The sequence below is a fragment of the Rhipicephalus microplus genome, chromosome 4 (assembly GCF_043290135.1).
Source record: "Rhipicephalus microplus isolate Deutch F79 chromosome 4, USDA_Rmic, whole genome shotgun sequence".
NCBI classification, from domain to species: Eukaryota; Metazoa; Arthropoda; class Arachnida; order Ixodida; family Ixodidae; genus Rhipicephalus; species Rhipicephalus microplus.
In genome coordinates, this window is record NC_134703.1 from 218760359 (window position 1) to 218773889 (window position 13531).

At 45.6% G+C, this 13531-nt stretch overlaps 1 protein-coding gene across 9 annotated transcripts in view; it reads left to right on the forward strand.

The window, feature by feature from the left end:
- The window catches only part of LOC119172487 (nuclear factor related to kappa-B-binding protein), a 608836-nt gene that overhangs the window by 261281 nt on the left and 334024 nt on the right, over positions 1-13531 (forward strand). For all 9 annotated transcript variants that reach the window (XM_075891782.1, XM_037423606.2, XM_075891784.1 and 6 more), the window contains one exon: positions 10090-10427. In XM_075891782.1, the coding sequence (XP_075747897.1) occupies positions 10090-10427 (338 nt within the window). The remainder of the gene's footprint in view (positions 1-10089; positions 10428-13531) is intronic.

A 13531-nucleotide genomic window follows, 5' to 3' on the forward strand; every position in this document is an offset into this window, starting at 1 on the left:
CCAAGAGCATTTCAGGCTGTGGAAGCTCCACGTGTCGTTTGGAGGTTGCCGCATTTTTTCCCGGAATGTTTTTGTCTCACTGATATAATTGGCGTGACAATCGGTGCATGGAGCCTCAAAGACTAGCCCAAAGAATTTTTCTTTCGGCAGCCAGTGTTCTGGTCATAGAAAGAGTTGCCTGATTGTTGAAGTGGGTTTGTGAGCCACCTGGATGCCCTCCTTATCTAGCACCATAGCCAGTTGTTCGGTGATTGCCACAACGTACGAAGCCGAGATGCGATAGGAATGTTTAGGAGAGGCTTCATTTTTAGGGCCACCATTTGCAGAAGACCAGGGGGGGGGGGGGGGGGGGGGAGTTTTTTCATTTTCAGCCGTCACGTTGCTGGCATACTTGGGGAATAAAGCTCTCTCCAGGAGATCGGTTGCGATGATTTTTTCTTTTTAGCTGCAGATGGCTTCTGCGCGATTCAGGATTGTCTCGACCAGCGATGCCTTGTAACTAAGATGTAGATATCACCCTGTGTGCATAGGTACACCAAGGAGCTGAAACTCCCTTCCATCTCCGCATTTTTTCGTCTCAGTAGCACATCCAGAAAAGGAAGAGCATTTTTCTTTTCATGTTCCACGGTGCATTAAATCACCGGCTCGATCGAATTTAGGTGTGCTAAGGAAACTTTTGATGTTGGACTCCTTGATCATGCAAAAGACGTCATCCACATATCTCAGAAGTGTTTTCGATGGCTCATTTTTCTATGTACTCCATCGTGAAGTTGCTTGCTGTGGCTGAAATGGCAGTTTCCCTTCTTTGTTTGTAGAATTCACCTCTAAAGAAAATTGTGTTGCATTGCGGCAGAGCTCCATCAGTCGGCGCAGTTCACCCGTGCTGAGGACAAGCTGTCTTCACTTATCGAGTTCTGCCTCAATGCATCATGTTTTTTCTTTGTGGATGAATTCTACGAACATAAACGAAGAAGAGCGTGACACGTGTAGCACTCAAATAATGATTGTGATGTCTCGAAATCGGGATGGGCGCCTGTAGTTCGCATCTTTCAGCGTGCAAAATTTCAACATGGTTTCTGTGCAATGTGCATAATCGAGGCGATCTGTGAAGTAATCGGCAAATTTCTGCGATGGTGCTTTGTTTTGTTTGACCCCCACCTTTTGCATTCCTTTTATTGGCAACGTGGGTCTTCAGACGTTAAATTTCTTTAACATTTGAAAATTTAAATTGTTATAAGCACCCAACATCACGCGCATGCTTTGATTTTAGGACACATGAGGCTACATGCTCAACACGTTTTGCGCTACTGCCGCCCTTCAAAAAGGTTGTTTTGGTTATAGTGCAGAGATTCAAGACTCCCACTTGTTACATTATAAGCAGTCTATACTGTATTAGGCAGCTCGGGTATCCATAAGTGAATGGGGAGAGCGGTAGAGGTGATGTCACATGAAAACAATGTGCCATATGGGATATTTCGATGTTTGGGTGTTCAATAATGCCACAACGGTCATGACGTGCTCCTTTTGAACCATAAAAACTGTCAGCAATGTCTGGCACAGATTTCGCCTCAGTGTTAGAAAAGCTTGTCGTTTGTGGTAGATCATTTTGTAAAGATCGAACATGGTACACGAACACGCAAGATAATTTCAAGGCTTGTGCAATCTGAAAAGGCTGGAAAGTTCGACACGTGGTGAATAAAAAAATGGCACATCCCAACAATGATCATTTTATCAACGAATGATGCACTGTGCGCTGATATCATTGTACAGCGTGCTTTGTTTACTGTAATTTGACTTTGTATACACGGCCACAAGTTCGGCCAAGTAAATCCTTTGAAGATGCTCCTTTTATTCACATGACATCTGGTGGAGGGGCTGAGTATTCATGTTGCCTCTGTCAACTCGTGAACCCAGCCACAGTCGGGAAGCAGACATTGACGCCAACCTTGATCAGAGAGCTAGCTGCAGGCAAAGAGGGCTGCATGCAGAGCCCCTGCTGCATAAGACTCAAAAGACTAAAGCCATGACCACTTCTAAGGCAACTAGATAGCCACTGCACCAACACTCGTTACAGTCGTGATGCAACAGCAAAGGGAGCCACCGACTTTCCGCGGATCATCGCTTGAAAACCCGGACACCTGGCTGGCGATGTATGACCGAGCGGCTACTCTGAAGAGAAGCTGTGTTTTCTTTTACAAAACTCCAGCTAAGTGCGTGATAAGTTTCACCGTCACACACACAACTCGGGGACAACGCAATTGAAAATTAGGCGCATGTGTTAATGCTTTATGAGCACTCTTTTGCACTTGTTAAAAAGAACAAGTGAAATGAAATATGATTTTCACACACATGCTTTTCATGGGATTCTTTCCTAGGCATGGGTTTTTTTCCTAGGGGTTCTATACGATGTAAGAAAAAAAAAAGGTAACATCTATATTGTGGCCTAGGTTAGGCACAAAGACAATCTAGATTCTTTGGTCCTCTTTGTAGAATTGAGGAGCAGGTCATTTTGAACAGTTGACAAAAGAAACAGTGGCTTATCCATCACCTATAACCTGCGCTTTAATTGTTTTTTGTGTCGGCCTGTTTTTTCTTAGTGCACTGTTACCTGGCAGGCGTCACAGGAGGGAGCGCACAAACTGCTTTGTTTCTGCCTGCATTTCTGGCCAGTGAAATATCTCCTGCACACAGTCCCTCACGGGCTTCTGTCCTTGATGGCCGACTTTCTCACAAAGGTGACAAAAGGGCTGCTCGGTTTTTGCTTGGCATGAAGAAGGCTCGAGTCTCGTACGGTCACACAAGAAACATATTATCTGGAAAAACTTTGACAATTACTTTCCCTGCCCACTATCTCTCACAAAAGATGAAATTCTGAACACTTCCTGAAACTGGCCCAGATTTTATTGTTGCGCTTCCATTAAGTGGTCGCATGACTCAAACATCTGTTTCAGAGTGTGGTGGTTCCTTTCCTTTAGGAATACTGTGAGTTTGCTACGGCAGTTCTTCATAAACTGCTGTGGGATGAGGAGGTCTCTCTTTGGCTTTGGCGTCTTCGGCCCACCAGTCAAAATAACCCTGCAGAAGAACAGCCAATTGTGGGCCCATTTCAAGGCCCTCCAGCTTGCTGGAATGGAATTTCTCCCTGTATCTATCAGGAGTAAGCCAAAACCTCTGCAATAGGGCCGCCTTTGCTTTTTTTGCTGTCGAGCTAGGGGGACTCGCTCGCTGGATTCCGTGCTGACCGGTTGTGCCCTCGCGATCTCCGACGTCAGCGTAGCTATGGTCGACTGGGCCGGCCCTACGTCATCTCCTGACGCCGATCTCCGTCGACAGCGTAGCTCTGACCTGCTGGACTTGCCCTACGCCATCTCCTGACGCTGACAAGAGCTTTCCCAAGTGGTGCCCCGTCCTCGGACTCCTGTGACCGTGTCTACAGCTTTCCTATCTCTCCTATCCCCTCTATATGTCCTCGATCGCTGGCTTAGTGCATCTCTCTTTCTCGATACCTTTACTTCTATCCTTTGAATCCCTCCTCACCCCCATCCCCTGTGAGCTACTGTTGAGGTGTCGCACCTGTTATGGGGCTCACTTTTCTCTTTTCCCTCTTATAGCCACATCTCCCTCTTGTTGTCGAGCCAGAGAGACAGCCTACCACGACACGCCACAGCTTCCACAAGACACAAGCCAAGCGACCTGATTACTCGCATGCCATCTTCACCTGCTGTTGTCGCATCCATCCATTCTCTTCCGATGGAGGCGGAAATGTTGTAGGCCCGTGTACTCAGATTTGGGTGCACGTTAAAGAACCCCAGGTGGTCAAAATTTCCGGAGCCCTCCACTACGGCGTCTCTCATAATCACATGGTGGTTTTGGGACGTTAAACCCCACATATCAATCAAATCATTGTCCCATCCGTTCTCTCAGTTCATTTACGTTTAGGCCTAGGCTCTCAGCAATGCTGCTAAGTTCACTGAAATGCATGTTTCTTTTACCAATTCAGCATTGCAATCAGCCTTGCGCCACATTGGGTGCCATTCTCATGGGATTCTTATAAATTAGCAGATAGAAAAAGTATGTTATGCCCGTGACGGCTTCATTCTCAAGAAAATGTCGAGGCTGTTTTCTTTTCGCTTTAGGAAAAATGCAAACATAAGACGCGCAGCAGCAGGCCCTGATAGTTACACGGGACTTTGCAAACACTGGAAACAAGTTCAAAGACACATATACAAGCTTTTAGGCATAGCATACCCTAAGCCGTCTTACTGGTGGGTACTAAAACAGATGCGGGAGACGTTTACCAAGAACAGATGTTAGCACAGGAATACACTCATCGCAGGAATTTAGACATAAGCACGGCGACGATCAAGCGTATGTGATGATGGAGCAGACAAGTGACAAATATTGGGGCCGACGAAGTCACACCCCGTCTTCAGCTGGAATGCCCGGGCCAGGAACCACAGCCATACACCCAGGCTGTGAGGATCTCAAATGCACCCCCGACCATTTTGCTGGCATTTTCGCTATACAGCCGCTGTCATTTCTTCTCCTGTGCTTTTGCAAAAGTGCGTGACGATAGATAGCGCCACGCATTTTTGCAAGAACACAGGAGAAGAAATGGCAGCTGTTGTCGCGGCTACGAGAGTTGGCGAGATCGAGTCGTGCGCACCGGGAAGCTTCTCTCTCTCTCTTCAGCCAGGGCACGGTATGCACGTGTTTTCCTTAGTTCACCACCCCAGGCACAGGCAACTTCGGACTGTAACTTGTGCCTGGGTACCTCAGCATCCTCAACGCAGTAATCCCACTACTGCACCAACTCCATCAAAGTGTGCCAAATCAGATTTACTGCGCCATCTTGATAATATCAGCGGAAATCGTGCCAAACACTGTGCCAAAGTCTGATTTGAGAGGGTCTGTTACCTGCAGTAGCCACGCTGGTGCGTCAAAACATATGCACCTTGTTCCCGGGGTCATCGAAGTCACAAACATGTATCTAGAATTATTCCCGTGATAAACAGTGGTCGCGTGTGTGTCCTAAGTAATGCACGATGCTATTGAACATGAGGGCATTGCATTCTTTGCTTTGTTTCTTTTTTTGGGGGAAAGAGCTGCATCGCTTGAAGTGCACAGTCGCTGGTGTGTGCTACAGTCGAGGTCCGATTTCCTGAACCCTCAAAGGACCGCGAAAACGTCCGAAAAGTTGGGCAGTCCGAAAAAACAAATGCACGTGAAAACGCACCTTTTTTTTTGTAGGTATTTTTCGCTGACGGAGAGGGTAATGGCTGGAGTACAAGATTCCCATTGCAATTAAGCTAATGCACCTTAAGGTGGCTCTGAAAATAGCCATTCACTGAAATAGCTCTGAAATAGCCGTTCTCTGCTTTAGTGGCGTTTGTCTCTCCCGCACGCGCGCCTTTACCCGCTGTAAGACGGGTGCGGGGGAATGTTATTGATTGGGACGTTACATAAAACATGACAGCGACGTAGCCAGGGGAGGGACATATCGGGATCATGCTCCCCTCTCCTCCTGAATTTTTTCCTCCATGGCATATATAGCACAAAAAGATGATTTGCCTGCCCGGCTCCTTTTTCATATCAAAGTGACCCTCCCCCCTCTCCCCAATATTATAAAAATTTCTGCCTGCGGTCCTGGTGAAGGCGAAAACCAGTTGAGAGTGTCCATATATTTGATAAAAACAAAAATGGCTCCTGCCTTCGAGTCGTCTTAAACGCGTGCATATAGTACTCTGCAGTTTTTTTTTCCTTATGCGCATTTCTAGAGGGGTTTTGAATACAGGCAGAACATCCTAGCCACATAAAACATCGCTGTCAAAGCAAAACGAAGTGAGTCAAGTTGTCTAGTTTCAGCACAGAAAGATGAGCGCCGGAGGAGGTTGGCTTTATGAGACAACTGAATGACGCCATGCTATGCCCAGCAGTATAATCAGTTGGGAAGAAAAAGAAGCTTTCTCTATCCTTTAAGTCATCTTATAGGAAATGCAGTTGGGACTGTGCAAGTCACTAGCGTTGTACGTCACAGCGTTTTTCTACCATATCCGCTAATAACCACGTAGGTGTATTTAGAATGTTACTTCATGAAATGCAATTTTATTCAACCAGTATTCTGTTCATTTTCTATAAAAAATAGTCACTGAACAAGTTTTTCCAGATAGCTCAACAGCATGACTCTATTATTTTTGCGTCATGAACTGAGGGAGTGCTCCTATAATGATTAGTTTCTTGAGATTTTCAATGAACATTTCTAGCTCTTCACGAGCCCCAAAGTCATTATTCATGTCCTTGAATGTAAATACAACTTGCTACTCCTCCAGGATGTGAAGTTAGCTGTTCCACATTGCTCCAAAATGGAAAATTTTTGCTGCTCTAAAATAGGAAGTTTTGCTGCTCCAAAGTGCTCCAAAATGCAAAATTTTGCTGCTCCAAAAACTGCTTCATATGAGAATACCTCGGTAGCATTACTGTCAACGGTTGTGCTCACTTTTTTGCTAGCTCTGTGGTGCAATTTTGTACGCGCTCCAACTTCAGACGGAGGCGTTTCATTCCATCAAGTCGCAAGCGATTGGCCCATTCGAGCCGTGACGAATGCCGTGCCGTTCTATCGTGAGCCAAGGTGTCACGTGTCTGTTTTTGTCTATTTCGTTTAACGGAGGCGAAGGAATGTTCGGAGATACCATTTGAAGCGAAGCAGATGGATTGAAATGGCTGCGAGGCGGCATGGATTGGATCGAGTACTTTGTGCCTTTTTAGTATCTGAGCACTTTGAGAACATGGCGTTCCCTTTCTCAGCCACGGTTCTTCGTCTCACCTGTGTGGCTTCTGCAGCCAAGCAGAGACAACGAAGCGAGGTCAGTTATGCATTTGAGTAGTTAACTGAAAAAGAATTCCAACAATGGTTTTCGTCTGTCGAAACAAACAGTGCGTATCTTGTGCGGCAAATTGGGCCCTGTCATTGGATGCCAGCAAGCCAGTTGCCTTGTAATATACACCAATGTCAAAGCACAAATCGCCCAGACCATTGGACGGTCACTCACATTTGTGCCTCTTCGATAGCGGCAGCGTCACAGCGGGTCTCATGCACTTTTGCTGTGGCTCAATCCCTCCTCCGCCATCCCGTCTGTCTGTCCGTGTTCGTTGTCGTAGACAGACAAACGAACGGATGGATAGGCGGACAGACAGATGGACGGTCGGTTGGAAAGACAGAGAGTCGGACGGATGCACATTCAGACGGAAGCAAGAATGAATAGACGGATAGAAGACGAAAGCACGGAAGCAATTAAGGACAGACGGGTGTGCGGGCAGGCGGAAGCAAGAACAAACGAACAGACGGATGGATGGATGGATGGACAGAAGCTTGGGCAAACGGACGCTTCGCCTCACTCGTCACCATTCACTCCGTGGATGTGCTGTGATGTTTTTTTTTGGTTTTTTTTCTGCGCAGGCCCTTTATGGTGAAGCGCGTCACTTAGCTCCTGCTGCTATTGCTCGTCGGCGACGATGAAGCCGTGCCCCAGCTCGATGGCTTTCCTTGCGAGCTGGGGATGCTTCTTTATGAAGGCGAGCATCATCATGCGCTGAGTTTCGGAAACAAGGAGGAGACACTCTTTTTGGCTACCGGTTGAAGTGCCCTCCGCCATGATATCGCTCGACTGAACCAACAGCTTATCAGGCTGTTTGAATTTAAATAGTACTGGAGACTTGAGTAGAGCAATTTCCTAAAATGGGGTTGGACCTTGCACCACCACTATACGTCCCGCTCAATGGCACCACTGCCTAGCGTCATTTCAAAACAGTAACGAAAAAAATATGTTTCAATTGTGCTGCATTCTATATTCGACCTTTGAAAATTAGTGCCAACACATTTTAGTAGTATGCAATAATAGTTAAATATTCCTCAACATGTTCGAAACACTTCTCATTTTACTGTACAGTCCCCAAGGCAATTTCAAAATTGTGACGCACGCCTCCATTTCACTCATTGGCTGTTCGCTTCCCCTCGACCTCGCAACCGATGCACTTTTTGAGGTAACGAATAGAATGCCGCCGTCCGAATTTGGAACGCAAAAAAGATAACAAGCAGTAATAATTGCCAGAAATTTATGCCAGCTATTCAATAGAGAGTGGTTGCTAGGAGTCAGAGAAAATTTATTCTGCAAACAAAATTTCTCCGTCAGTTTCCACCAGCTTTGGTTTTGCTTGTATTGTTATATCAGACACAAGGTCGCATCTAGTGCCACTGGTCGCTGCTATGGTAGTGGCATCACGCACGCATGAGTGCGCACCTGCCCTGCAAAAAAATACGCGCCGCTCGAAACTGTTTTGCAGTCACACTTGAGTTGAGTGAGGAGGGGGTCAAGTCCAAGAGTAACAGCACCTCAGCTTCAAGTTCTATGGCGACGATGCTTTGCATCAGCTTGAGACATCCGCAGCCGTACATAGGTTTGTCTTGCTTACGACCTCAATGTGTCTCCTCCGCCGCAAGTGCACAGCTGCTGACCTAAGTGCAAAATCTTATAGCTACTCTGGTTATGTGTGAGCTCCACACATAACTGGGGCGCAGTGTATTGGTGCCAGCTACAGAGCTTCTCCCGATGGCAAAAAGGCCACCAGAGCACATCTCTGCCCCAACTACGGAGCAGCGCAAAACATTTTAGAAGTTCCTGTGATATATATATATTTTTAATACGGTGTGCAAAAATTCAAATAAATATGCTTGGGTGCGTATACTAGAAAGCCAACCGATGCGGAGTGAATTGGCTCATGAAGAGAGGCGACGCTAAACGAAATAGCGATATTCATTGTACACCTGAAACATAGAGGTATTATTCCCATCAGGGGCATAAATCTATTTTCGAACACCTGCAGGCTCTTATCGCAAAAAAACTAACATGTACTGAGTAATGTGTACGTATTCACTTGTCTTTTGCGAAAAACCAAGCAATGCTTCAATGCATGGCACGAGCAATAAAACAGCTCCTTGGTTCTGATTTTCTTAGTCATTGTTATTAGAAATATTTTGTACATTTATAATTTCTATACTGTTTCGTGGTCATTTATCTTCAAAGTGTGTGTTCTGAATTTTCTTTGTTTTCAATATTTTGTGTATATAGTGTTTTTTTTTTTTTGCACTGTTCATCAGCTCGCGACCAAAAATAAACACTATTCACATTTTTATTCATTCCAAAATATTTTTGTTGCTCTACAACAGTTGTTCTCAAATGGTGGTTAGCAGATCCTAGGGGGTCCACGAAGCCATTTCTATGGTCCGCGAAACCATCATCTGCTTTTCTTATTTTTTTTTACATTTAAAAAAGTTTTACATATGCAACTCTGTTTAAGTGTGACTGTGCCACGTATTGATGAACTGTCTAAAATGTAGTGATGCGGCACGTTTGTTTGATATTATTGGTAGAATAAAAGGGATCTGTTTCACAGTCCAGTTGTGTTGATTTACCTACATACACCTCCCCCCTCCCTACCCTCTGCTGCAAGGGGTCTTCCATTACTTCCACCAGCCCAGAAGGGGTCCCAGACACATTCATGGCTGAGAACCACTGCTCTACAACAGACATTTTTTGAAAAGAGCATATTATTGTGCAGAGTTTAGCATGCTGCAATGCGTGCTGGGGTATATTTAAAAGTAGCAAAAGCTATCTTTCCAAGACATGTAAAAAATAATCATATAATCATTTTCACGTGGTAATGAAACTGTTAAGCAGTTTACTGAGAGTTTACTGTATAAGCAATTACCCCTTTATGTTATGCCCTGTTAAGGGTCTTTAAGGGATATCAAATGATAATTACATTCATGAGACCAGTCTGCTAGTGCCATTCGATGAGTCATTGGCTAACGCCTTTGAAGTAACTGCAGGAAAGGCAGATGCACTGTCTCATTCTTCCAACCGTCCCAAACTTCCGACACTCCCCTATTTGTGTTTGTGAAGTTTGAATAGTAAAATTTTTGCATGAAGCATATTGAACAGCAGACACTTTAGGAAATATATTTGAAAATTTTGATTTCTTTAAGTGTCAGGTGAATGCATTGTTCATGATGGGCCCACCACCATGATGCAGAGGACGGCCGACCACCGAAGCGGCCACGCGTGAGTCTCGGAGGCCCGGTTGTGGCTGCCGTGGTGGCTAGTAGCCCGCCCCCAGCCGTGCCGTTGCCTCCATCGCCCCCAATGGTGGTCCCCAGTAGCAGCAGCCTCTCGGAGGCCGAGCTTCTCCTGCCCGCTGCGGACTCAGAGGAGGACGAGGAGGAGGAAGACGTGGTTGCCCCCCCTTCCCAGAGCCCCTCCAGGGCGGCCCATCCTGTGAGCCCCCTCGCTCTGCAGCAACCGTCCTGCTTCTTCGCACTGCTGCGAGACTTTTTCAATGAAACGGCTGAGCAGAAGATGTCAGCTACCAAGGCAAGCCAGTATTCTCTGACTTGTCAAGTGACCTTATGTTAGAACTACACCTAAATGTCAATGTAGTTGTGTATTTTTATTCATCGTAACCTCATGTTTTTAAAGTATGGTAGTAGGCCATCTTTCAAGCATATTTTCAAAAATATTATGAAGAAAACAAGTTGGAAAATTTAAGATTCTGCAGTTTTGCTTGAAATGCAAAATGCTGACACTACAGGTGAACCCCGCTACAACGAAACTGACAAGGTGCAGAAAACATTTCGTTGTTGTGAAATCGAAAAATATAGCTGATCTGAGCTAGCAGAACAAAGGAGCGTTTATACTCAAAATCGAAAAAGTGCTTCCTATTCTTTCCCAGCAGTGGTATTGCCACCCATGCATAGCGAGGTGAAAAGCACGCTGGAACAATGCCTACAACCGCTTTCGTGAACGAACCAAACGTTAACACCAGCAGCAGTCCACGGTGTATCCGACAGGCGAAGGCAGGGTATCGTGGAGCGGTGACTTTCGCCTTACTCTATGCCATTCATATCATTCATTACTCATGGCTAGCAGATTTTGCTGACAGTGCGGACAAGCACCTGCTTTGATTAGTTACCACACTGGCCGAGCACAAACAAAATGATAAGCATTGGCATCGAAAAAGGCATCGTAATAAGTGGGCCCCAAACTTGTGATCAGATTTCTTAGAAAAAAAGTGCACATATTATGCCAGTGAATATGGTATCTAACGCTACATGACCTGGAAGGTGCACTTTGGCACTTACTGTTACCCGAGAGCTTCGCAGCACTGCGCTTCCGTTGACGCTCGAAGCGCTCCAAAAATGTCAGGGCTAAGACTGTGTTCCTGTTTGGTGAGTTGGGTGCCTTCTCCTACTTGCGCAATGGCTGTTCGTTTTCTTTTTTCCTCTCTTTTTCATGCTTTCTCTGCATTACTGTCAGTTCGAAGGGCGAAGGAGTTGGCAGCGTATTCCAGCGGCAGGAACAAAGAAGATGGTGGCTGCCTCCTTTTGCCTTTAATTTTCTTGCTGTTCCGCGAGTTTTGATCAGCCAACCACAGCCGGCACCTTTTGTACAATGCGACTGATTGCAGGTTCTTTGTTGGCGGATTCCGCTTCCGTGTGTTGTCGCAAACAACCGCATTCATCTCTTTGGTGCGTACTGTGTGTGGTGTGCAAAAGCGCTGCGGACTATTGGAATTTTCAACTTCTTTTGTAGCAATGGCTAACGTCAAGAAGCTCAAAAATGTTGACTTTGCGACGAAGTTGTAAGCCGTTCAGCGTGTAGAGGTGGGCAAAAAATGTTTGACTGTGGAGGACAACATAAAAAGTGAGGCAGATATCAAGTCAAAGGCCTTGTACGTTGGGAGTCTGTCATGTGTGTGCTCCTGCTCACAAGAAAGTAAGAAAGGCTCCCTATGACTGGTTCTTAGAAGCGTGCGTAAAGAACATTGCAGTGTATAGCCTAGTGCTGATGGCCAAATATTTTGTCGCTGCACTCGATGAAGACAGCTTTGCCGACAACACCGGAGGGACATTAAAGGCAGATATCAAGTCGACATTGATTGTTGAAACGACAGTCCAGAAACCTCGTAAGAAAAAAAAAGTTGGGCTAGTTGGCTGGTATTCATAGTGAAACAGCGCAGATATGAATCAGAAAGAAGGTATGAAAAACACATGACATGTGGCAATCACATAGAAGGTCTGAACAACACAATGACATACAGGCTTCACCCGTGATGCCACTGTTTCCGTAACATTAAAAGTTTTGAACAAAGTTAAAACAGTTCAAGTAGAACCACGAAAGGCCAAATCAGCAAATGGCAAAAGGCTAGCGGTGATTCTATATATTCATGGTATTTTTCATTGCTTAAAAAAAGATTGCAGACAAGTTCAACGTTGATGTTCATTTTTTTGCCAAAATAAGCTCCAGACACCGTGTGCCAGAATTGATAAGACATTGTCGAGTGTGAATATGTTTTCTAGCAGTACGTGCAGAGTCAGGCACCGCATGCCGTTTGTCACTTGCAAAATTAATGTTGTCTATTCCTTTCCACTGTCATGTGGGGCAAATGGGCGCTGCCTCAACATGCGCCTGCGTGAGCATCATAGCTCTTTAAAGGGTCCACCATTCTCACATTTGAACACTCAATGTGCCGCCTGCGGTTGCACCCCAGAATTTCGCCGCACCACCATTGTTTTCAGGCACACCGAATCCCGCATAAAAGAAATAGCGGAAGCCTATGCTATCAGCAAAAATGGTGACGCGTGTTTTAGTGCACCGTCAACTGCATTACTGGATTGCAAGCTGGCGTATTTGGACAAAACTTGATGATGTTACATGTGTAGTCTTTTTGACATGCATAGGCTGCGCACACATGTTTCGTTCTTCTTTCTTTGCTTTGCTTTTCATTTCGCTTGAATAAAGAAATCAGTTGTCAGCCAGTGCTCGTGTTGTCCAGACCTTTTTTGTGATTCGTCTCTGTGCTATTCCACTATGAAACCTCGTAGGGCTACTTTTGTGGAAAAGAAGGGCATATATTGAAATAAAACCTTGTTTTAATGGTCTGCATCGCTTTAGCACACTTCAAATCACCCGCAGGAATGCACTCTTTTAGACGTGACTGTGTCTGTGCTGTACCTTCCCCGCCTTTGCTATGCGGCCATTTAGTAGCAGTGAAAGTAACGGGAGCCACAGTAGCAACAATGTTCCTTAAACAATTTTTTGCAATCTTGGAGGCCATAGTTCTGCTTACTTGGTTCAACAGTGTTTTGTCTCTAGTTGTGGTTTCAACGTGTAGTCCAGCAACATTGGATGTGCTGTTGTCTTACATATATATTGGTGTTCTAAAATAAAGCGTTAGTCGTTTTGTTGTGATATGGAAGCTTGTCCGCTCTCTCCTTCGTGGCCCCAGGCAGCGACACCACATTGGCGACAAGTTTTAATGAAGGCGTTACCTTGCCTGTAGCCACACCGCCCTGCCATGATCTTTTCTGGCCTTGCCCCACTGGCACCATTTTTGCCCATGCAGGGTCGCCTACCGGTGGGGTGGCCGCAATGTTTCGCATGTTTGAAACCTTTGCTTTGGCCCCCGGGCCATCTGA